The sequence below is a fragment of the Vicugna pacos genome, chromosome 9 (assembly GCF_048564905.1).
Source record: "Vicugna pacos chromosome 9, VicPac4, whole genome shotgun sequence".
Taxonomy (NCBI): Eukaryota; Metazoa; Chordata; class Mammalia; order Artiodactyla; family Camelidae; genus Vicugna; species Vicugna pacos.
Genome location: NC_132995.1, coordinates 48666038 through 48692776, shown reverse-complemented (window position 1 = coordinate 48692776; position 26739 = coordinate 48666038). Strand labels below are relative to the sequence as shown.

General features: G+C 43.6%; 1 protein-coding gene across 5 annotated transcripts in view; it reads right to left on the bottom strand.

Annotated features, from left to right (window-relative positions):
* WWOX (WW domain containing oxidoreductase) overlaps positions 1–26739 on the bottom strand; it is an 897467-nt gene that overhangs the window by 649183 nt on the left and 221545 nt on the right. For 4 of the 5 annotated variants that reach the window (XM_072967780.1, XM_072967779.1, XM_072967781.1 and 1 more), the window contains exon 6: positions 17449–17537. In XM_072967780.1, the coding sequence (XP_072823881.1) occupies positions 17449–17537 (89 nt within the window). Of the gene's footprint in view, positions 1–17448; positions 17538–26739 lie in introns of those variants that run through there. The other variant, XR_012075807.1, reaches the window with a different exon arrangement.

Here is a 26739-nt window from a genome sequence, read left to right as displayed (position 1 = left end):
AAAAGTGGCAGAAGGAAGAAGGGAAAAGTGGGTTTGCTCTAGCTGATCAGTGAAGAGAGTGACTTATGCTCTGGAGACAAGACCAGCCCACGGTGACTTAAGGAACCTAAGAATCAAACAACATCAAACCTGAGAAGTTAGGAAAGTATTTCCAAAGAGTCAGTCAGGAGCAGGAACCATCATCACTGGGCTGAGTTACAGTGACGATTCCTAAATTGAATTGTAACGAGCTCCCCGAAAATGAGGCCGACTTTCACAGGTTAAATAAACACGCCGCGGAACGTTTACAAGAGTGTGGCTTTGGGGGGTTCCACTTCAGACACAGCAAAACAGTGAGCTAAGAGGAATGTTATGTAAAGGGAAATACTTTTCAATTCCTCCTTGAATCAGAACGACCCACCATCTGGGGCACTTCTCAAGGGAGTTGCAAGAATTCATACTATTTAGGATACTCGGAAATTCAACAGGAATAGTCCAAGGACCCCAAACCCCAAAAGCAACTTTTTTTTTTGGTCTTGCCTGGTGTTTATGTGTCTTTTTCTCTCAGAAAAGGGAGAAGAAAAAAATTATTAGAGAAGAATTCCAAGGTGGACCCAGGCTTAAATAAACAAGGTCTGGTTTGCTGTGCACTCCTGAATGGCAGCATGAAACTGAACACAGAGATCTTCCTCAACAGCTGCCCCCAGCCCGCTGAAGGTTCTGGACACTCAAGTAATCACCAAGACGGCAACTGCCCAAGATGCGGCGTTCACGCCACTAGCAAGACTCAGCATGATTTTAGGTGGTATACAGGAAATCTTTTAAAAACTGCTTAGTTACTCTAATGTATCGGAAAAAAAATACAATCAGCCTCTCCAGTTCACAATGACAGGAATGATAAAAGGAAATGAGAATGCCCACCTTTGACAGTTGTGAGAATTAAGAGTCAAACGTCCAGCACCGGCCCTGGGAGAGCTGGCACCTAAAACAGGCTACTTTCTTTTCTCAGTTGCCTGTTTCTTGGACCTTGGGCTACACTTTGGGGACATGACATCCATCAATAATTCAGAGATACAAAATATGTATATAAACGTCTCCCGTGTTTATAAATAACCTATATATTGTTTCCCATGTCCTTACTTAATATCTGTGGAAGTTAAGACCCTGAATAAATACACAAAGAAATAAAGCAAAGAAAACAAGAGAAATATGAATACATAAAATCAACATCAGCTTAGGTGGTCAGTGACCATCCGCTGCTACGCTGCTAAACTGTAAAGGACCCACATACTTCAAGAATGTGAGGGAAGGACACTATCAAGCATTAAAATAATAATTAACCCAGAGTGGATTTTGCTGTCAAGATAACCTAGCCACACTTTAAAGCTGGAAAAGAGAAAAATAATCCGAACCAATCAGCGGGAATAGAGCAGACCCTGTCTGTATCCCCAGGTGACCACCAGGAATTTTTCATTTCATGCATCATTTACAACTTCTCCTAGTGAATTCCAGAACATCAGTACATACACTTAACAGAAAATGAAAACACTCTTGTTTTCATTATTTCCTTCAATTTTTGCCTCATGCCCATTATCTTGATTATATTCTCCCATCCTATCACATGCAATCCCAGCAGCAAAATCTCACCCTCACTGACTCCAAAGGCAAGGGGGTATAAAACAGGAATACACCCACATTTTCTTCCAAGAGAGTTTTCTGGGGGAAATGCATCCATTTGATAATTATGCCAATGGCACTTAAACAACACAATGCCTAGAATGCAGGTCCGACTCCTGGATGTTACAGTTCCCTTATTGCCATTTCTCTCCTGATCTTTCCACTTATTACTTCACTGCCCTGTCGTTGGCTTCCTGTAATATATAATAAAGTGGCCAGTGATGAGACAAGAAGGATGGGAGGGTGGGGCAGTGAGAATAAATAACTTCAACTGCACGTACACCCTGTAACCTCACTTGAACACAGCTCCGGCGGAGTGGGAAAATGCAAATTAGCCCAAGTCCCTCTTGGCAAGTTCCCGTTTGTTCATTTGACAAATGAATCCTGGCCACGTCCTAAAGAAATTTAGTCGGCATGTGGAAGGAGTCTTGGGAGGCCAAACTGTAGTTTAGTAAACTCTACAAGGTAACTCAAAGGATGTGAATATTTTTCGTATAAATGAAGAGGGGGAAAGCGGGTAGACGGGGAGGGTTGGGGATCACATCATTTAGGGAAGAGGCTATTTGTTTTTACCTGCAACCCAGTTTCTCCACACACCAAGTGGGGAAAGTTGTGACAAGGCACTAGAAACCCCACAAGGGCTGAATCTACATCTGGTCACCCCTGCGCTCCTACTCCCAGCACCACGCAGGACACGCACCAGAACTCTGCTGAACGACCGAATCCTTGAAAATTAAGAAAGCTGTCACCATGAAAGCTCTCTGTACCTTTGCTCAAACCTATTCAATTCACCCTCATTTGGTTTTTAAAGCACCGCATGCATACACTCTGGACTTGAAAAAAAAAAAGTCTCTCTTTGTTACCATTATCCACAATGCAGTCATTTACGTACCTTTTTCCTAATTTTTGTCAAATTTATAGAACACCTCTAATACCTTTTTTTTTTTTAATACACTGGAAACCAACTCACCTGTATTTTCTAGCCCTGTGCTTTGCAAAAACATCTGCTCTGCTGGTTGCTGCTCTGGTTTGGGTTTTTGAAACTTGGTGTGTGTTCAGATAAATACAGTACTTGCCTGTGTCCATTTTCTATCTAAGGATTAAAATGGGAACTTTATGGAACTCTGTTCTGTGGCTCACAGAGCTTGTGCCGGCAGGCGGAGTAATTAAATGAAGCGCCTACGTGGACTTAACAAAACACATCCATGACTGAAAGATCAGAATTACCCAGGAAAATGAGGGAAGGACTAGAGCTGGCAGTAAGTCACTCGCGATGTTTATTAAGGACACATTTACTCTTAAAACTGACAACGCTATCTCCTCTCTTTGAGTATGAGCTCCCCGTGGAAGGGTCCTTATGGCCACACCAAGCAATGGCCAGTACCAGACCTGGTGCACAGGAGGTTCCCAGCACTTGCTGACAGTGGTTCTAGTAAAGTAACACCTGGGCATCCTCTCTCAGTAAAATCCATCCCTCTGAGCATTTGACACAGTTTGTAAGTGGGGGAAAGAAAGGATATACAGAAATAACCAGCCTTTCTGGAAACGCATTAGCATTCCTTCAAATTAGAATTCTATTCTGTGGACAGTGAGCAATATTAAGCATTACAAGCCATTATTTACAAACTTCTGCCGTACCATGGATACATAAATTCTGCTGGAAAAAAAATCATGGGACCATTCATTTCTTGTGTATTTATAGAAGAGCTGTAGGTACCAGGTGATGATTTCATTACCATTATGCAGAGAGAGTTTATTTTAAAAACACCCTCTGCAGGTACAGTGAAGGGAGGGAGTTTTAACATACGGTGGCAGAGGTGGACCTACACAGACAATAGGAAAAAAAACGTGGTGGGGAACATGCTTCAGACCATGGTCAAGTCACTCCAACAATGAAACACCTCATGCATTTTGTACGCTTCCCTGCCAATGAGGACTCCTGCCTCTGTTTTGCCTAGAGATATATGGAGCTGTAACAGAGTTCACAAAGCCCCTGACAGCTGTGTGCTGCCATTCAGACCTGAAAGATTCCATGTTATGATAAAAATTAATGTGCTCTGACATCCTCCGGGACTCCCTGGGCCCTGGGAATAGCTAATGAAGAAATACAACCTTGCCGGAGAACAGCATGCAGCTCTGGAGTGGAGGATTAATTCAGACATGGGAGCGGCGTGGCCCCCTGTCATCGGCTGTAAAGCACGCGGACCCCAGGGCTAAAGGGAACCGGCACTGATTGGTCAGAATTATTTCTGGGGGCGGGAGAGGTCAAATCAACAAAAAGCTTTACAGAATACTCAAGCCCAAGTTAGATTCATACTGTCACTTTGTGCTAATGCTCTCAAACCAAACAAGGATCATCGTGGGCCTCTGGCTGGCTATGAGAGTGGACCTGAAAGCTTCACCCCAGGAGACACGCTTCCTTAGTGATTACAAGGCCACTGGGCACGTCCCAGTGGACACCCGCTCAAGAGGGGCTCAGAAAGGGCCTTGATGTTGACCTTGGGAGGAATTCTGATTCCCAAAGAGATGTTTCACTGTCCCTACCAGCCTACCTTCCAACACCTGTAGCCTCCAGGTATCATGATGTCTTCCTAGAGGGCAGAACAGTGAGAATAATGTTTATAGCAGCATTATTTCTAGTAGCCAAAAAGTGGAAATAACCCAAATATCCATTAACTGATGAATGGATAAATAAAATGTGATCTATCTGCATAATGGAATATTACTATTCAGCCTTAAAAAGCAATGTAGTCCTGATCATGCTACAACATAGATGAACCTTGAACACATTATACTCAGTGAAAGAAGCCAGTCGCAGAAGACAACGTAGCATGTGATTCCATTCATATGAAACATCCAGAATAGACAAACTGGTAGAGACAGAAAGATGGGTGGCTGCCTAGGGCTGGAAGGGTGTGGGATGGGGAATGACCACTGATGGGTACAGGTACAGGGTTTCTTTGGGAGTGATGAAAATGTTCCAGAACCAGACAATGGTAATGGCTGTGTTACAACCCCGCAAACATACTAAAAACCATCCGACTGTATACTTCAAAGTAGTGAAATTACTGTATGTAAATGAAATCTCAATTTAAAGAAAGAACTCCCTGGGCTCTGAGAGGCCTACCCTACACTTTAAGAATGGGTTAAGTGGCCTCAGGTCCCCACTCACCAGGACGGCTGAGGCTCACAGCTCCCCAACCTGGCCCACCTTGTCCCCACACCTCCGCTGTGAATGGAAACTGGTACTCAAGCAAGACAGAGTCAGTTCAGAGACAGTAAGGCTTGCTTTTTTTTGTGGGGGAGGGTGGTGGGGAATTGATAGGTTACATAAAGATACCTGGTTTTAGTCTGTGACATCAATTTCAGATTATTATTAGCATTTCATTGTGTCAAGTCGAATTTATTTCTCAGCATCTGAATTTTAGCCATTGTTTAAAAGATTAGGTTGAAATGTTTAAAAATCTGTCTTTCCTGGACTTACTATTCACTATAATTTCTACAATCTTACGGTATTCATTTGCTAATTTCCTATCTCCACTAAATGATTATGGAAAACCCTGGGGAAATGTATGAAAATTTTTTTTCAAAAATATTTGAAATATATACTTACACACATACATATTTAATGTCTTTCCTACAGAATGCCTATCATTCCATCGAAAGTAAAAAACCAGAAGGTGATATTCTGAATTATGAACAGTGGTGGTAAGAGAAGGGTAGTCAGAGTGCACTCACGGTGGGTATTCATGGTATCTTAGATACACCGTAAAATCAGCCAGCAAGAAAGGGCCTATGGACTGAACAAAACTGATGCTATGCGGATAATTTACGAAAGCTGGGCAAAGGTATGGGGAAGGACCAATATACTTCTCTTCTTTGTTGCGTGTATTTGAAAATCGCCCCAGTAAAAGCTTTCAAGAGATAAAGACAAATTAACAGAAATTTGGGCCAGGAAAAAGGTTAATTTTCATTTTCCCACTTATGCTTTTCCATGTTTTTTCACATGTCCTACAATGGGCACGTGCCATTTCTGTGGTCGCAGGACTTGTGCAAGAGAACTTTTACATGTAGCACCAAAATAAATGCCAAAATAATACCAAGGTAGACAGGTTTAACATCTGCCAGAAAAATTTTAAAGGCAGTTAAGCCTTTTAAAACAAAAGAGAACTAAGGCCATTGTGATTACATCAAAAACTACCCTGAGAAGACACGCTCGCTGTGGAAGGCAGGGTGGGAAGCCACAACCTGGCCCAGAGGGTGATGAACAGCAAACCCACCCTTCCGACAGTGCAGCAGAGGAGGAGCAGCAAATAAAACAGACCTGGACCTGAGGCAAAACTCCGCAGCCTTGGAAAACCCTCCCATAGGATGAGAAAGAAGGAAGAAAGACAGTCCAAGACACCGGAGGGTCAAACAGGGTTGGGGAGCCTGGGACTGAAATCTGTTCTGGTGTCCGGGTCTTTAAAGGTCATAGCGAGCTCTTGTCTGAGATCCATTTGAAGACCTCCCTCAAATGGGGGGCAAGTCCTGCTTTAGGTGTCAGAGCAGAGCTGAGTCAGAGGACGTCCCTCAAAAATGAGCAGAGTCCCCTGCTGGAGCTGTGCTTCTGCAACTGCAAAGACCCACAGAGGAGCCTAGGGCACCACCATGCAAGACAAAGAATGACCCAGGAAACAACTGTGACTGACTGATGGAGCCGAATGACAGCTGGCCCTCCCTGACTCCCAGTCCAGTGTCCCGCCCCCCTTATTCAATACTACTCAGCTCCACTGAGCTCCCTCATGCTTCCTTAAAACCTAAAGTTTCTCTTCTGCCCCCACTAGGAAGCAGTGTCTCCTCTCCGGGCCTGCAATGGCCTCAGATAACATGAAAAAGCCACTGCAAAAAGAACTTCAATAACTAATACAAAGAAACCTGGTATTTTGTAATAAATATGTCAATGTAATTAAATCAATGCAAGTTTTTACAAAGAGTTCAGATCTTCACAGCATTGCCTAGTGTTTGAGAAAGAGCTGAGAATGACATGTAACTTTTCTGGAGGATTTCTCTGGTTTCGGAGAGCAGTAGCATTAAAAGATATTCATATGTTTGGACCCAGAAACTACTCTTCTAAGAACTAATCCTAAGAGAAAGAAAGAGATCCAAAAAGAGGTATGTACAGACCATTTTCACAGTGCTTATAACAGCAATGGTAAAATTAGAAGCATCCTGGTATTGAAGAATTCACGACTGGCTAAACGCTTTTACCTATGTGCAATGTACTGGATTCCAGCTGATTCCACACACAGCCAAGCTGGGAACCACTATGACAGTCTCCTGGGAATTTGGAGATCTGCTGTCCTTCAAGTAAGAGACATTCTCCAAGATCCATTCCCCCCTAAACCTGTACCATTTGTTGACTTACCTGTTACTTGTACTTCTAAGACTACCAGAAACCTTTTTCTTTGTTCTGCTTTTGGTTATCAGCTCTCGCTTACTGTCAGCTCAAAAACCCGTTTGATGATAAGTTGGTGACTGAGCTGTGACGGCATTTGAAGCTCAGAAGGCAAGCTGAAGAACTCTGCCATTAATTGAGAGGACCCATTTATATTTTTCTGGATGACAAGACGTGAGTATTCTCTTACAAAAATGAAGAAAAGGAAAGACTCACAGTATTAAATACACAGTGTGGTGACAAGTAGTTTAACTAAAAATATAATCTTCCTTGGGGATTTGCAGCAGGCTGCCACAGTGGAGCACTGTTGATTTATTTCAAATGTATATTCAAGTGTTTAGGCTGACAAGAATTAGCTTCTCAACAATTTACTGGGTCGGGGGGAAGAAAGATGGGCCCCATGTTATTAAAATGTGATTTCAGTGTGGTTTAAGCACAACTTTCCAACATGTCAATTATGTAAGAGTAGAATTCCAAAGCGACAATGGGGCTGGTTAGACGGGACAGGGAGAAAAACCAAGTTGGAGACATGGGCCAAGCTGGGAAGTAGAATTCTGAACCACAGACGGCGAAATGCTTCTTCCCAAGTCTTACATAACCCAAAGGCTCTCTGAGAGTCACCAAATGTTAACCCTGACTTCGCAGGTTTGCTGTGTCCATGGCTGTGGAGGGCAAAGAACACACCTGGCAGAATCAGGGCTCAGGGATGTCATGTCCACGCCAAGCAATGCCAGGCCAGCCTGGTCACACAGCCCACACCCAGACCAGGGAAGGCCTGGCTCCTAACAGATAAATGTTAGAAGGGAAGTTGTGTGTGATCTGCCTGAAAGAACTATTATATATGACTGCTTTAAGATTTGTTTCCCAAGATTTACAAACATGTAACTTCCATGTCACCCACGGAGGCACCACTTCAAGAACTCTGGATGGCTGAGAATTGGTACCTTAAAAGCAATGTTCATGTCACCAAACGGAACTATGTGTTCCCATTTTTTCCTTCCTTCCTTTCTTCCTCCTTCCCTCCCTCTCTTCCCTCCGTCCTTCCTTCTCTGTTCCTACCCGTCCATCCATCCATCCACCCAGCCCCTTCTTTGAGCTCCCTATGTGGCAGTAAATGAAACAACTGCAAAGGATGATGATGATGACAACACAAATGATGATACAACCTGAAATGTATTGTTTATTAAGTATCAGGTACTATGTTTTGTAAACATTATGTTATTTAATCCTTTCAACCATCCTGCAATGGTACGACCATCATCTCCCACTGTTACTGATGAAGAAACTGAGAATCAGAGAGATTAGGGAATTTGCCAAGGTCACCACTTTACTAAGGTGTGGAACACAGATTCAGAGCTAAGAACAAGGTGAATGAGCCAAGGTTTCTGCTTATCTGGGGCTCAGTCTAACAAAGAAAAATCAATATAGAAAAAAGCATCCCCAAAGTATTCCAAGCGTGATGACTGGGTGTGTGGTCGATGCTCCAAGAAGTGACCTGTCATTTCAGCCATGATGTGGCAGTAAGAGGAGGGGACAAGGGAGGTTCCGGAGAGGATGCTACAAAGTCATCCAGGGAACAGGTGATGGGTAGGCAGGAGGGCAGTGGCCCAAGTCAGACGCATGGGTCCAGAGTCAGGTGGCAGAACCTGCAGGCATCTCGGTAAGCAGAGTACAGAGGCACGGGATGGGGAGGGCACGGCCATAAATGAAGGCAAAGGAGGGACCAGGGGCCTTAGTGGGCCACACCAGGAAGTGCAGCTCAGGGGGAAAGATATCACCAGAGGGTTTCTCCTGCAGGAAAGTATCAGACCTGGGTTTGCAGTTGGGAGTGGTCACTCTGGCAATTCAGATGTGCGAAGAACAAAAATGCCCCTTCGGCCCGCTTCTGTCTACAGGATCAGCTTCACCACGAGCACAAGTAGGAAGTAAGGGGAAACGAACACTGACACTTGGAGTGAAAATATAAAGGTAACTGCAAACCAGAGCAAACAGCTACTGTTTCCCTTTACACTGACTCCGTGGAGAGACACCTTCTGGGTGCTCGGAACAAAGCAGCCCGAGCACCTTAACTGCGGGGATGGATTTCTCTTCTGTTGGGTTTGTTTAACCTCTGTTACCCATATTTCAACAAAACAACTTCCTCCTGGTGAAAGCAACCTGGCTGGAAGAAGCATCCCCTTCAACCGTGAAGTAACCTTAGCAACTGAAGGAGCAGCGGTGGAGCATCCAATCTATTCATGGGACAAATCTCCTCTAGAGGCAGTGTGTCCTATATGGCGCATTTCTCAAATGAGACAGATCTTTCTGATTTTCCAAACTACTATCTAAGCTGAGCTCAGTGCAGAGCAGATTTTGGACTAAGTTCTAGCCTTACCACCTACTACCTCGCATGACCTTGGTCAACACCCTTTGTCTCTTTAAGCCTTGATTTCTTGATCTATGAAACATGGTTGATCATTGTATTAGGTTGAACCTTAAAGACATTGCCTTTTTCCTACAATTTTTGACCTATCCTATGAAGTCCTTGTGAGGATAAAACGGATGGTAGAGGAGTGCTTCGCTGTACATGATGAATAAACAGGTGATAAATATTAGCAATTACTATCATCACCATCATTTTATGGTTCCAAGTCCCAAGCAGGGCTTCAGTGTCTTCATTACTTACACAATTCATGGTTATCTTTGTTGGCCTGCTTTCCCATATGGTTGTATTTCCACAACTCAGCACAGCACACTGTTCTATTCAAACTCTTATCTCTTCCCTCAGCCTCTAAGTAACACAGAGTACTTTCTGCAGAGAACTGAAATTAACCACGAACACAAACATTGGTTATATATATTTATTTGTCTGGTCCAAACCTAACATAATCCAAAATGGAATGCATTTCTCATAGTGAGACAAGATGCTTTTCAAATGGGTTACATTTCAAGGGACAATGGGTTCTAGTCCAAGGGTTAGCAAATCACAACCCCTAGACCGAATCCCCAATCCAATTCACTTTCTGTCTTTGTAAATAAAGTTTTATTGGAACACGGCCTTGCCCAGTCATTCACAAGTTATCAGAGGCTACGTTTGCATTACAATGGTCTCATTCAACACTGGTTGAATGGTTGCCACAGAGACCATCTGGCTCCTAAAGGCAAAAATATTTATAGATATTTATATAAATATTTATGAATCTAATTTTTTAATAGAAAAACTTCGCCAACTCATGCTACAGTCCACTGCTTTAAGTGATCAGTGTTAAATATCAGCAACAAAGTTCGTATTATTTGCTAGAGCTAAAGACATAACATTGGCTTACGTACGCACTAGTGGGCTGGTGAGTGTGGGAGGGGGCAACCACAGAGTAACTTTATCTACTCTCCAAAGCTGGGTTTTTATTCTTCCTGGAAGGGAAGATTCTCTGTGTGTCTTCAATTAGCATACATCACTTTGATTTCAGGAAACACGATAGTGATGGCTGAACCTAGAATTCTGTTGGGAAATCTAAACTGTTTATTTTGCAAACATCGTTGTGGTTCATTCAAACACATTTTCATGTATTCCTTGGGAGTGATGACTTTTAATGATTGCCAAAAGGCTTGCCGAAGTTTTTTTTTTCCTAACAAATGTAATTGCAAAGTGCCCCTTAATTAATTTCACAATTATTCTTCTCCACTAAGGATATGTTTTTGAAGACTGTCATCAAGTAAAGTTATCAAAAATCCTTAAGCTTCACGACTATTGTGAGAGAAAGACAAGGAAGGGGAGAAGATGGCCAATGGTTCAAGTCCAGTGTCAAGGCCAGTTCCTGACACTGTTGTAAACAATGAATAAATAATGAGATGAAGGGGGGAAATTTTTTTAAATAAACCAGAAGAAAAGGAGGAGAGAAGAGATACGCAGTGCTTTGGCATCCCAGGATCCAGAGGTCAACAGTTTAGACTCTGCCCCACTGTACCTCAGTTATTCAATGCAGGTTGGTCTTCAGGCCACTCTAATCATCTGGAAAGCTGCCTAAAACCAAGGGAAACAATAGCAGGAATGGCCAAGGAAAGAGAGTCTAGCCACTTGCCCTGAAGGAGAACTGTGATGTGTCCCTCAAATCCATGGCTTTGTAAAGGAAAGCAAAGAGCCGGGAAAAAACCTACTCAGCAGAGCACTAAGACCTTGTGATCCTCAGTGGACATCACGACAGGAACAGTATCTCTGCTTGGTTCTTGCCCTGCTGATGGCTGGTGGGCAACGTGAAGTTCACGTCCACTCTGCTCTTGGTTGCCAGGAATCTCAAAGCTCATTCCTCGGCCCAATTTTCTAATGACTGTAAATACTTCATGAGATCCACACTTCCTCTAGAATCACATCTCACCAAGTCCACTTCTATCTCCTTTCCTGTCTAGGTAGATCTTTTATTTCTATTGTATCATATTGTAGGTATTCTTAAAAACCTCTCAAATCATTTTAGGATCAAGACAAGAACACATACATATAACTAACAATCAGAGCTGCGTTGCACTGAGACGTGTCTGGTTACCCCACGCATCACGGCTGTGCTCCTCAACAACCCTGAGACATAGACGTGTATGTGAGAATCTACTTTACACAAATCTGCCGAGTGGGGGCCCAGAAATGCTGAGTGCCCAAGGCCAAATAGCTGGTAAGTAGCACAGCCTGGATTTATATCTAAATTCAAGTGATCCCCCGAAACTATATTCTCTCTGCCACACCAGGGGCTGGCATACTATGGCCCTTGGACAAATTCAGCCCATGACCTTTTTTGTAAATAAAGTTTTGTTGGAACACAGCCATGGTCATTCATTTAAATACTGTCCCTGGCTGCTTTTACATTACAAAGGCAGAACTGGATAGTTGCAACAGAGATCTTATGCCCTGGAAAGTCTAAAATATTTACTCTCCGGGCCTTTGCAAAAAAAGTTTGCTGACCCCTGCACTATACTCTGTGAGTCAGTATGTTTGTTTAATAAGGAATAACAGTACATAATCTATTTTAGAAATATTTTTTAAAGAATCACATGAAAACATTTGATGCCTCAAGAGTGACATTCCAGAAGGCAAAAAAATTTACTTCAGATGGAAGCATTCCTTCCTGATGTTTCTAGATACATTAAATGTTTCACAGTATGATTTTTCAATATCTTAAGATGGAAAACGTATGGGAGGGGAGAAACTTACTTGGAGACTTTTTAAAATTTTTTTCTTAAAAAGTCTTAAGTAAGATCTTGATTTAGAGAGAGTTCATTACAGCTAAAATCTGCCTCTTTGCTTTTTAAAAGTCTTCATACTGCATAGAAAAGGAAAGTAATGTGACTCTCCATTAGGCAAACCAGAGATGGATTTCTCATGTTGAGCAAAGAGTACTGCAGATATGTTGGCGAAAACATTATTCTTAAAACTGAGCTGAGGAGAAAAATAAAGATTAAGCTGTAATTTATACATCGGTCAGAAGACTAATTTATCCCTCAAAATTTGGAATTTATTTATAATCTATAGCCCACCCACTTCCATAGAAGGACTGGAGACAGCAAAATTTGGAATAAGAACCCAAGAATATTATATCTGGGATTAGAAGATTTTGAGAGTCCTGAACGCTCAAGTTCTGAAAGTGATTTAGTAAAAAGTGAAAATAAATAACTTTCTTAAAGATTTCCTCCTCAAATGTTTAAACAGAAAAGAGGGAATAGAAAACTGTTCTTTTAATTTTTTAAAATATCACTATTCTACAGTGGTTTTTAAGTGAAATAAAGCCTAACTTCTTTAAATTATGCTGGAGACAGAGAGTTGAGAAGAGAAAGTAGAAATCCACGACCAAAAATGAAGTTCTAGAAATCTTTAGAATTGCATATATTATCTTAATATGAACTTACTATCATTTTCATGAATTTCCATGATGAATCAAAGCTCTTGGTCAACGTTATAAGAGCTGACTAGTTAGCTGGGATCCAAGCAATACATTTCCTATATTATGTGCCATCTCCAACTTTCAAAATTCCAGGACTGGAATACAGGTGTTTATTTTTTCAAGGATAAAGAACTCAAATTATAAAACAGTATCTGAAAAAGAGAAAAAAAATTACAGAGCTCCCAGTCCTAGAAGCTCTTGACTTCCTGTTCCAGGCCCGGTTAAAATTAGTGCTTTTCAGTAAACTAAGCAGCTAGAACTAGAGATAAAATTGTGCCAAAGTATCCCAAACAACGCGCTATTGTTGTAGAGCTCATTACAGAAAATCTCAATACTTGGTCTGAGTGCTTAGTAAAGGTCCCAGCTCTTCACGCTCGGGCGGGTGCCCCTGCCTGCCCCCCTGGATTGCAATTTCAACAAAAATATCCTTCAGGACTCACTTTGGTGGGGACTTACCACAGGCTTTGGTTTGGAACTTTCCAGTAATGCCCAAAATAATTCGATACTGAGACACACTGGCCGACCACCACCACCACTAACTCTGGGGAGAACTGTCTGGAAGCAGTCTGAGGCTTCCTGGGCTGACCACCCAGAAGAGGGAGTGGAGCAGAAAAGAATGAGCAAATGAACGTGAGGCTGGGCAGACAGAGAGTGGGCGCAGGAACGGGTTGGTCAGGGCGTGCGGAGCCTTAAGAAAACTGGCTTCAGCAACCAGGCCTCTTGACAGAAGACCACACCACCACCTACCAAGGATTCCTGCCAAAAAATTAAACAGGAATTTGACCAAGCCTCTAGAGGTAGCTACCATTTCACAGGAAAATTAGAAGACAAAAGAACACATTAAATGACACCACGGGGATGTAGCCACTGAAGTACAGACCACAGAGAAGTCTAGAGGACACACGTCCCTTGAAACAAACACAGTGCATCAAAAAAATTTTTTTAAGAAATTTTAAAATTTAGGGAAAACTTGTAGGTTAATAAAATGCATAGACCTTATTTGACTCCTGATTTCAACAAACTGAAAGAGAGAGAGAGAATAGAAATACTTATTGTTTTAACTGGTTTTATGCCACTAAATTCCTGAGCAACTGGCTACTCAGCAACACACACCAATCCTGAAATCCACACTGAAGGACACGCCTGAAGGGGAGATGTAACAAAAAGAGAGATCCAATTTGGATTCGGACAGAACTGGGTTCGGATTGCTAAAGTTGGGAAAATGAGTTAGCCTCGCTATGAAAAGCCAGAGCCTTTAGATTTGTCCCAGAGATACAGGTGACTAATGCCTGAGGTTATTGTAAGAAATTAAAGAGAGAAGACATCAGTGAGTGCTGAGCGTGTTGCCCTGCACAGAATAAACAAGCTGATAAGTAGATATTATGTGTATGATCATTGTTAGCAGTGCTCACTCTAAAATGGCTTATTCCGTTCCTCGCTACCCACCCCCCTAGGAAAAAAAAGGAGGAAGAAGAAGAAATCTCAGTAGAGGTCCAATCCATATCCCTTCCTGGGAGAAGGTACAAGGAGCTGTATCCTCCACCAGGGTCTTCATTTACATCAATCTCTACCATTTCCGGTCCTGGGCTGCCATGCGGCTGTCTACCCTACCCCAGCTTGAGCTGGGCAGGAACTGAGGGAATACACACAGGAAAGGGGAGCCCGAACACACTTCTGACGTGCTCAGAGGCAGGCTTCGGAGCGGAATATTACACAGGGGCATCCACGTGGAATTTACATCGAAGGGATTTTTTCCCTTCCTCAGGCCAACAGCACAGAAAGGGACGGGTTTGGAACTGGCAGCCTTCCTCTCGTTTGTCATTGTGTTTCACACACTAGGAAATTTTAATGTCGAGAGATGGGAGGTGATGAGAAGACGAGGGTGACACGTGTTTTTCTGGCAGCCCAGTCGCCGGCACTTAAATTCTCTTCTGACAGTTCTCAGAACTTAAAGATCTGTAAGTACTGAACTGTCATCTGCCTCTCCAGGAGAGATTTCACTTTGGCAGGATTTCAAAAAGCAAAATCGCTCACTTTTTTTTAATACATATTTTCACCACCACAATACTTCTCTAAGCCATGTAAAACGCTGCGCTCTCGAGAGATGCGTAAAAGGAGGTTTGTGTGGTACAGGGTTTGCTAAAAGGAAACTGCCTTTGTCTCTGGACCCAGAAGTACAAAAATTCAAAGTCGTTTGCTGAGATCTAGGATTAGGGCAGAACGGGTGATAGTTTTTCTCCAAGAGCTTGGGCTTGGTGATTACAAAAGGCAGCTCAATTTGATGATTTCTGAACTACTTAATGGTTAAAAACTAATGGTCCTGTTAAGACTTGGAAGACAGTCCTATTATGTAACAGTTGGCTCTCTTCAGCTCAACTGCTCCCTTCAATGTGGTCTGACACTAGAACTGGAGGAAGCGTGAACAGGCTGCACATCGAAGCTCCCACTAGAGCCGTGTGGTGTCGGGGAGAAAGCAAAACATCAGGATGGATGGAAATCCTACGACTGCCACCGACCTGCCACATGACCCTGTGAAAGTCACACACTTCCGCTGCTCTCAATTTCCAGCACATTTAAAACGAAAGGCTGTGCGGCATCCTGGTTAAGTGGGAGCTAAGGAGTGCCCGGCCACACAGGACCTCAGCCCCTCTGCTTCCCGGCCACGTGCCTCTGAGAACTCACCCTCTCTGGTCTCATTTTCCTCATCTGCTTGATAGACACAGTTATAGCACTGACCGCAAGGGCCGCTTTGAGAATTAAATCAGAGAAAGCATGCAAACGGTTCTTGGTGTGGGGCTTGTAATAAGCACTCGATAAATGAGCTGCTACTGCTGCTGCTATTATTACTCTCTCCCAAACAACCACAAAAATACTGGGTTGAGGAGTCAGTCGCTAGCTATAAAACACTGACTGCTTGCTGAATGCTGAGATGAAGGCCTGTGTGAGGTTAACTGGGCTCCCACTGGCCACCAGTCTCTTCCAGAGCTGAGAAGAAAGCCTGGGGCTTTGGAGGCACACGTTAAATGTGTGTTAAGTGAATGAACAAGTGGATAAATGAGTAATGAAGGGATGAAAGAGCAAATCTCTCCAAGCTACTGCTCCATCCTGACTCGAGGTTCTCTGAGAGCTCTGGCAAGGGCCCAATACTGCAAAGAGCACATGCAGTAGGGCTTGCCTAGGTCTGCTGGCTGGCTGGGGACAGTACCCAACCGTTGCCAGGAGCGCAGGGCCTGCACTTAAGGGGATGGTGCAGCTCCCACTAAAGACTGTGACTCAGTCTTTCAGCCTCAAGGACTCAGGCCACATACTTGCTCCAGAAAGGGCTTCAGAGAGCAGATTTCTCAACATTCTCAAGGAACAGAGTGAGAAACTAAGGGAGACAGAAAAAGAACTGAATAATGGGCAGCCAATGAGATGTCCAGTCTACCCAGTACCATCTGAACATGTGGCTTAAGATACCCTCCCCCCTCACATGCACCATTCGCTTGGAGAACTGTGAAACCAACGATCCCAACAGGGGCGAACCCCAAGACAGCTTGTCATTTATCAGGCTTCCTAAATTCAGTCATTCTGGTGCCATTTTGGGAACTATTTTATCCTTGGCACCACCTGTCCTATTATTAACTTAATCCTTGTGTTTAAATCAACTCACTGAAAAAAATTAAATCAAGTTATTTGTTAAAGAAACCTAAACCACTACATTAAACAAGAAACCAGGATTGCTTGCCCTAAAAAATATGAGGGAGCTGTAAAAATAAACACTTGGAAACAAAACAGTATAATGAAAATGAAACTAACAACCACTGCTTTTCTCGGCTTTGGGTTTGAGGGCTGCTCTCTTGTCTGTGTCAGAAAGGGAGCCTGACATTATGATGGCATAAAAATCTACCAGCCCCAAGCAAAGGCTTCCTCCTTCAGGCATTTTCAAAGTCTGAGAAAGAATGGAAAAAAGAGGAGGAAGTTTCTCACGATGTGAGACCGCACTTTTGGAGTCAAGTTCATGCACCACATAAGATCATTGCAGTTTTGCAAAAGAGTGAAACCTTCTCGTGCTCTGATTTTTGGCGCCCTGGCAGGACCGGGGAGCTGATGTTACTTGTTCCTGAATACAATTAAAGTAGACTTTTCCTCGATTCTGAGAGGCGCTGCAAAAATGTCTGTACTCAGGATCTAGCTTACAATCGGCTGATTTTTATGAGCCACTCTTGCTAGTGCTTAATAGTATCTTCTTTTTATCTGGGAAGCTGTTACGAGATTGATGACACATCTCATAATGAGGGTGACTCAGAGTCAAGAAAATATGGTACACCTTAACGGGGCCAATATAAATGAGCCTCCTGTTTGGACGCCAAGACAACACAATAGCCTTCCGTCCTCCCAGTTGTGTTCATCTGATAAAGACATTACAATAGCAAGATATTATGATCTATAACCCTCCGCTGGAACACTCACACATTCTTGGCCTTGAATGCTTGAGCAAAATGCTGCACGCTACGGAGCACAGCGAGGTCCAGGGTCATTGCTTCTACCTTGGCTTTATGCTGGAATGAGAGAAAATAAAAAGAAATGATAAATAACAGCAAGTTTAGTTCATGGTATCAAGTTACAGCAAATGTGTTATGGAACATGTCGGAATTCCCCTGTTTAATATTAGACGCCCAGAGAGAATATAAATCATTGGAATGAATGGAAGAACAGGGCTTTTTACTGCCAAGTTGAGGGAGGATGTGAGCCTGGGACTGGGGGTTGTGCAGTTGGACTCCGCGCACGGAACAGGCTCCAAAGGGTCTTCGGGCTCACATATCTCTTCTCGATCTGCGTCCGAAAAAAAACCGTAACGATAGGGGAACACCAGGACAAGGCCTGGTTCCTGCGAGAACTCAGGAGACCACAGTTTAATCTCAAAAGCTGCCATTTGGGCTCTGAAATGATTCCACCAAGCCTGCATCAAAAATGAAAGGCAATTTGTTTATAGAAAGTACAAACGCAGGCAAAACTCATTTATAGCAATGGAGTCTGAGCGATCTACATCCCCCTGGTTTAGAACCCAGAAAACTCTGGGTTTAGAGACCCCTGGGGTTTAGTAATTGTGTGAACTCTACAGACGGGTGGGGCACACATGGATAGCCAATAATGATACTAATAATGACCACGGTGTATTCTGAGCAGAAAAGTGGGTGGGCACTTAAGGCAACATGTCATTTCATCTTCAGGACACCTGAAGGATGGGTGTATTTTTCGTATTTTACAACGAGGCATCTTACAAGAGATCACAGAGCTAAGAAGTGGGGGCAGGAAGACCTCAAGTCAATCTGACATCGAAACTCAAGCTCCCTCCTGGAGAGACACCAGAAGGACCGGGGTGGTCAGGATCTGAAGCAGCCCTGTTCCACTGCTCAGCCTCCTCGCACAGTTCTGCAGAGAGCAGGGTTGCCTTTCAGACATGCCCTGTGTTGACGGGGACCTCCCAATTTTTAAGTCTGGCTGGACTATGGGATGTGACTTGAAATACTATTACCTCTTAAACCTCTCTCCTCCAAAGGACACACAGCCCAGAATGACAGGCCACCTGCCTGTACAGGTAAGCAGAGTCCCGTAAAATAGATGGTTAGCTTGGGAATTCTTGTCTAGACTGTGATGTTCAAGTAAGCCTATGGAGAATAATATGATACTCTACTGCTGGGAAGGGGGGTGCAAACGGCACTGCTGAGGACACCCTCCACCAGAGCTGTCTGACTCAGGGATGGATGCAAACTGTGCTGAGGGGCTTAGTGTGTCTGCGGCAGTTTTCGTGGGCTCTAACCCGAGTCCCAGGCCTTGAACAATCAACACCAGGCCGAGGCAGCCAGAAAGCACCCTGACTTTGGGCCCTTTAATATTTCTGAGCCTCAGTTTCCTCATCTGCAAAAGGTAAATATTAATTACCGACTCACAGAGTTGTGAGGTTAAATGTAAAGCACTTGCCATCCTGCCTGGAAGAGTAAAGCTATTTCGCCAAGTTAACAGAAGGAGGTGAGAAGCCCCTTGTGACAAATTCTTTCTCTGAGGCCACTCTGCAAAAAACTGTTGCTGGGGTGGCCTACAGTGCAGCCTGGTGGATGAAGTAACGTTCATGACAAGTAAGGGTCCTCCCTGAAGACCATGCTGAACCAGATCACGGCGGGTCCTGGAGCATGCAGCTCCTGTCTGCTAACAGAGCCCAGTTTTAGGGAGAAGGTGGAAAATGATTAAATGATCTCCCGAGACCCCAACAGCCTATCAGCGGCAAAGGCAATTTTGCCAGAATAGATTTAAATTCCTCAGATAACAGAGTCAGGTGCACCAACCTGCAGATTTTGGAAGGAGGAGGAGATGCGTTGAACCTGATCCGGGAAAGTGGGAAAGTGCCCACATACGAGCGTCATTAGCGCTTCCTAAGAGCAGGGAGTACCAGAGCTGAAGGGTCCGCAGTAAGGGAAGGCCATGCCCCTCATCCTATAGAGATGGAAACTGTTACCAGGAAGAAGTGGGTGCACTTGAGTGATGCTGTGCCCTGTGTAGGGAGCTTGGGCCTCCAACGAGGAGCAAAACTCCACTTGCATCCCATCTGAGTGACCGATATATATCTACAGGTAAAAAGTCTCTTTGGAGCAGGATGCCTGTCAATGGCAAACTTTTACTCCCCATAGATTCTTATGCCTCATAAATGCTCAACTACCTGATCTGATGTTCACAATTAGCAAATACAGGGGCCTTTCACCCTCTACCAGCTCCTCTGGCCCCAGCCTCACTTCGCTCAGAGCAAGACACTCACTGCCAACACAGAATTGTACAGAACTCTGAATGTAACCAGAAGGGATGTCAGACACTCATTCTGTTAAGGAAGGGGTAGTAAAGACATTGCTGCTCTCAGCCAAGCCCCCGATGGAAATCCCAAGGGATATGCAGCATATACATGACAAAAATGCAAAAATGCGTGTACACACTCCCCCACAAGACAGGGAGAACATTCCCAGATGCTGACCCCACAGTAGTAATTCCAGTGAAATCGATGGCACGGCCAAGTGGGCCAGCCCATTCTTCCACAGGTAGTTTACACTTGGTAAGCTGCCTTTTGGTCCTCCCCCTTCACCTGAAGATAAAGCACAGAGCTGCCACCACCAATAAGAACAAAACCAGAACATACACATCCAGGGGGAACGAGGGGTCACAAGCCATCAAGTAGTTCAATAGACTAATCCACAGGCTGTGGGTTACTGGGCTCCTGGGGACAGTGATTCAAGTCCACACACAATTACTCAGGTAATTCTCCTGCCCTCGGTATCAGGTTTCCTGTTTCTGCTGCTGGCCCTGAGAAATGTGTGCACTGTGTGCAGCGCAGTTCAGACCAGTGAAGGAAAAGCCCCACTTTCAGAATGAGAATGCGCGTATGTGTGCGTGTGTGTGTATGTGTGTGTGTTGAGGGGTTTGCTCGTCTGACTGTCTAACAGACTCAGCACTGTTACAGGAATGTTAATCACGGGACACGTTCCGCACAAGAAGGCCGTGGCTGACGGACTACAAACAGAAAGCATTTTTGAAGGATAAACCACTGATTGCTAAGAGAAGGCAACAGGCCCCTTCTGCCGGTGTGAGCTTCCCCGCCGAGTCTGAGTGTGAACCTGGGACTGACCACAACTGACTTTTTTGTTTGAACTCGTGAACCTTCCCTTCTTGTTGTTAACTTTCATTTGAAACTAGTTATAGATTCATAAGAACTGACAAAAACAGTACTGAGAGTGCCCCATGCCCATCTTCCAGCATCCTCGGACAGTGACAGCTCATCCCAGGACAGAATATTATCAAGCCAGAAAACCAACATTGTCACCATATAGTTTATTAGACCACAGACGTTACTTGGATTTTGCCACTTTCAGGGTGCCCTCAGTTTCTTGTATCTGGGATATCTGTGTGTACAGTTCCATGTCATTTTATCACATGAAAAGAATTCATGTAACAGCCACCACATTCAAGATACAAGATTTCATCACCACTAAAGAACCACTGAGCTTTTGACTAAAAATAGGCTTGCAATATGATCCAACAATCCCACTCCTGAGCATATATCAAGAGGGAACCTTAATTCAAAAAGACACCTGTATCCCAATGTTCATAGCACCACTATTTACAATAGCCAAGGCATGGAAACAACCTGAATGTCCATCAACAGATGACTGGATAAAGAAAGAAGTTGTGGTGTACATATACAATAGAATACTACTCAGCCATAAAAAATAACAAAATAATGCCATTTGCAGTAATATGGATGGCCCTGGAGAATGTCATTCTAAGTGAAGCCAGAAAGAGAAAGAAAAATACTATATGATATCACTCATGTGGAATCTAAAAAAAAAAAACCAAATGAACTTATTTATAAAACAGAAACAGACTCACAAACATAGAAAACAAACTTATCGTTACCAGGGGGGAAGGGGGTGGGAAGGGATAAACTGGGAGTTCGAGATTTGCAGATACTGACTGGTATACATAAAACAGATAAACAAGTTTATGTTTATAGTACAGGGAACTATATTCAATATCTTGTAGCAGCTTATGGTGAAAAAGAATATGAAAACGAATATATGTATGTTCATGTATGACTGAAGCATTGTGCTGTACATCAGAAATGGACAAAACATTATAAACTGACTATACTTTAATTTAAAAAAAAAAAGAACCACTGAGTTTTTTATCAAGGAGGTAAATTAGCATATGCCGTCCAGAACATGAGGTCAGGCCTTGTTTGGCCCAAGTATGCTCTCTGGATTGGCAAAACAAACACATATACAAAGTCTTGGCTTGAAATGCTTTTGTAGCTTGGAATGGCCAAGCTACAAGTGCCTCTGTATCAACCAAGATGAGCTTCAGCAAGGAACAGCCCCCAAACCTCAATGTCTTTAAACAACCAAGGATGATTACTGGCTCACACCTCATGTCCATCCCAGGTCAGTGCGGCAGGTTCATCGTGATGAGCCAGAGGCCCAGGCAGACAGAGGGGCCACCTTCTGTTACATCACCAGCCTCTACAGACTGGGGAAGAGAATGTGGCAAATGGTGCACGAGACCTCACAGGCTTCCGCTCAGCGGTGACAGATGTTTCACCCTATGCTGTCAGGGAAAGAGCAAGTCTTGTGGCTGTGCTGAGCATCATGAAGATATAAACTTCCATATGCCAAGAAAGAAGAGAAATGCAAGTATATACACAATGAAGAACAGTAACAACTGACACACAGTCCATGATTTTGCCCTGTCTACCTTTCCAGGCTTATTTCAGGCCACTTCTTGCTTCACACTTTCAATAATTACAGAAAAATTTAGAAAAGACAGATGAACGTAGACCAAAAAAGCATCTACAATCCCACCACCCCAAAATTAACTGTTAGCTTTCCACATGTCCCTCCAGTCTTCCTTTCCTCTCTATCCATTTGTCCATCTATCCGTCCAACCATCCACCCATCCAGCTTTGTTTAACAGAAAGAACTTCTTACTAGAACTCTGAATCTTAAAATGCTATAAAATGCCTCTCTCACCCTCTTCCCCAAATCTACACTCTTTTCTTTAATCACATCACTACACAAATTTATCATCTCAGGCAAATTTTTAAATTATGTACACTGATGCCGGTACCCATCATTTTAAAACAATACTGCACAGATGGCATCCCCCACTGAAGCATCAGGAAACTTCTAAGTAGCTAAAAAAGCCCACCTGCTCCCAACACTCAGGCTGAGCCAGAAAGACCCAGTAATGGAGCAACCCACATACTCTTCTCCATATCCCGGCAAGTCAGGGGCACTCGGTGGGGGCACAGCTCACTGACACTCTTGACAGACCAAGTCTTCTTGGTCTAGTCTTTATTAAGTTCCAAACACATGTCTCAGTGATTCAGGAGACTGCAAATGCAGCATCAAAGGATTCCTTGCTGTTGTTATGCGAGAGTGATCTCTCATACCATTTTATGACTATAAATTACTAAGCCTGAAACTCAAGGAACCATATGGGGATGGTGAGGTACTTAACGTAGAAGTGGGAAGATGCTGTCATCCACAGGATACCGGAGCCACAGCCCAGCATGACCACAGGGCTGGCAGTGTGACTTCAGGGAAGCCACGTGAGTGCTCTGGCGTCAGCTTTCATATTGAAATGGGCATTTGCCTTGCATGGTTAGACCAAAGATTGGATATGATATATAAAGGTCCAGGGCACATAAATAGTAACTATTATCCTTACTATTCATAAGGCCACTGCTAAAAAGTGATGACCACTGTTTGTGTTTCAATAATAAAGCATATTTGTAATGCAGTCTCCTGTCTTTATTTCACAAAACTAACAAGCAGCTCAAAGTATGAACAGCAACTTTGTGATGGAGAATGACCCGTGACCCCAGGACAGGCGGAGGGAAGTTCACTGAATTCCTCTGAGGCCATGGTACCCCAGTTTCCAAACTCTGTAAGTGTTCTGAACCTGAAATGTGTCAAGGCTAGGGTCAAGGCCAGGGACTCAAGTTAGACTGCCTGCGTCTGAACTCCACTTTTGGGACCTGCCTACTGGGCAAGTTACTTCTTCCTGTGCATTCAGTTTTCTCTTTTGTAAAAATGGAAATAATAATAGTGCCTGCCTTACCAGGAAATGAGCTAATATAAGTAAAATCCTTGGAATGGTGCCTGACACTGGACAAGTGTTCTATAATTGTTACCAACAAACATTATTATCGTGACTGCTTTTGGTTGTTGTCTTTACCATTGTCCAGGACATCATTACATCATCATCACCATCATCATCTGTACTGAACTGCTCCACTCTTCACTAAGACAGGTGAAAGGGGCATAAGTGGCCAACAGAACTCTGGTCATGTGAGCCACAGCGCCCCACATCCCTGCAGCAACTCTCTGGGGCCGTTATTAACATCCATCCGTTTCACAGATGGAAAAAATGCAGTTCAGAAAGCTACTGCACAACTTCACCCAGAGAGTAACTGGCCGAGCCACAACTCACACTGAGCTAGGGTTTTAATCACGATTGTGTACCCCACAACACCTACACAGCCCACTTGTCCTCTTGCCCATCAATCCTTCTCAACCCTTAGAGGCCCTCGCAGCAAGGCCCATCCCAGGGAAGACCACCGATCTGCCATTGCCTCATACAGAGGCAGCATGCTGTCCTGCTCATAGTCAACAATAAGAGAGAGACCATTTACAAGCGCGAATTCATTCACTCATTCACTCTTAACTCTGCCCCTAAGGGTCAGTGAAAGCTGCAGAGGTTCCATCTCCTGTACTTCTTTTCCTTTATCCCCCATCACTGCAACACGCAACAGGAAACATCTCACACCCATGATCGGCTTACCATCAATGAAAAAACAAAAAAGGTTAACATCTCATGGTAACAGGCCTTGGGAAAACTGTATATAAATAATTCAAGTGACCAAGAATACTTAAAAAAACAAATTATCACTTAAAAATGATTATTAACTGCAAACTGCCTGTGAGGTAGCTGAGAGTACATCACTGAGTTTTTCTCACTATCTGATTTCTCCCCACCATGAACCCAAAGTAGCTGGTCTGGGAACCTAGCAGCTGTATGCTATGGGACTTGGTCAGTGAACTCAAGGGGATGCGCTTGCTAAGACTCACATCGGGTGCCTGAGCCTGCTTCCTCCACTCAGCCCAACCAAAGCCTCCCACTGCACATGTTCCACAGAATCCTAGTCCAGCAGCAGGTGAAAGCAGCTCTTCCATACATTGTGCTGCAAGGGCCACCTCTGAGTTGGTCAAAAAGAGGAGTGCGTGGCACGGATGCTGGAGATGGAAGGATGGAGACAGCCAGTTGAATGAGTGGGAGCAGGGAGCCCGGCCTCCAATAGGCCTAGAGGGAATTCTCCTCGATGGAGTGGGTGTAGCCTATGGAAAGGCAGGACTGAGGCTCAGGATTTCCGGGCAGTCCTGGGTTGTGTATTCTCACTGGAAGGTGCCAATCCATGTGGATTTGATGTGTGCCTACCCTCCTGTCCTCTCTTACACTTACAGAAGACTTTCTTTCAGGGTTTCCCTGGAAAAAAGGTCGCATTTACATATGTTTATTGACAACAAAAGCTGAAAAATTAATGAGCACCTAGATGGGCTTGGCATTTACTTTTCACTTAAGAGTAATTTAAAAAATCCTTTGACTCACATATTGTTTCTCCCATTTCACAGACCACAAAACAGAGGCTGATACAGTTTAAAGCGGCACAGCTGAGTAAGACACGGATCCGGGTTTCCATCTGAGATGTGGCTCGTTCCAGCATTCGTGTCTTCCCTGGAATATCCCTGTCATCATGGTCTTCAACATGTAACACCAAGAAGCTATCAAGAAATTAACATCCTCTATCCATTCTGGTTTGTGTCTATTTCACGTCATATTTATTTTATGCATTTAGAATTTACAAGAGAAGCCGACTGCTGAAAGAGAAAACGTAACCCAGGCAATAATCTACATTCAGAGCTTATTGCTAATGGCACCCTGCAAATTCTAATCCAATGGGCCTTAATTGCGTTATGCTGATGCCTCTCACCCTTCCACTTTACAGACGCTCGGTCCTGATTTTGCGTTCTGAAACCTTAAATAGGAGTTGTCACATTTACAACAGCAAGAGACACTGGCGCGGAGCATATGATGTGACATTATTCACTGAACTACAATACCGACCTAACTAAACTGGTTTAATAATTCATCAGTATCCTATGTGGGGCTTCACAATGCTAATTTCTCCAGTATTATTTAAGTGATGCTAGTGGTGGCCACGGGGGCAGCATCTTCACTGGGAAACGCGGGAGTAAATGGATACCTGCATCTACTTTCGGGTCTTCTACCTCTCAGTGGAACAACCCAAACCAGCATGGTGAGCAAGTCTGGTGGGGAGTTTGCCCCATCTTTGACAAGCCTAAAGATTTAAAAGATGCACTGATAAATGCTCTTTCTGATAGGGTACCCAAGGAGAAAGCAGAGTTTAAGAGTCTTTTCTATGGCTCTATGCATTGGTACCAGTCTGTCTACCACTGTGCATTTAACAAGAGAAATGCTCTTAGAGAGAGTCCACACTTCGAAATGCAGAACCAAACCAAAAATGATCTCTAGCAAAGCCCTGGACTTTTCATAGAGCCTTGAAGGATGGGACTAATTTTTCTCATTTCTTACCTTCAGATCAACCATCAAGCATCAGTCTTGAGACTCCTGAGCCCCTGCAAGTGCCCCCCAGCTCTGTTCTCCCCCCACCAAAAAAATACACAAACATCCCTAACAAGAAAATCGTGACAACTTTTTCTTCATTATATACAGGTCAAAATTTTTGCCTTGTGTTGCTGGAACTCAGTTTATAAAATAACTGTATTGATACCTACAGGTAATTGTGAGGCTGATTCAAGGAGAAATTGCACCAGGTAACAGCTTATTTAATTTGGTGTATGATTTACATGCCATGTAAAAGCAAAACTATTAAAAATGCTTAGACAGTAATTGGCAATACTTTGCACTCTGGATTAAAAAATGCTTATCTTGCCGGAAACTAACAAGAGAGTGAAAATAATCGAAAACCTTCCAATTTCTCTGTGCAGTGCATTCACTTTGCAGCTTAAACACAGTTTAAGGAAGGACAGCAAATGGCACGGGAGCTTGGCAGTCAACATGATTGTGCATTTATGCCTGGCTATTGAAGAAAGAGCCTTTTTTTTTTTCATAGTGAATTTT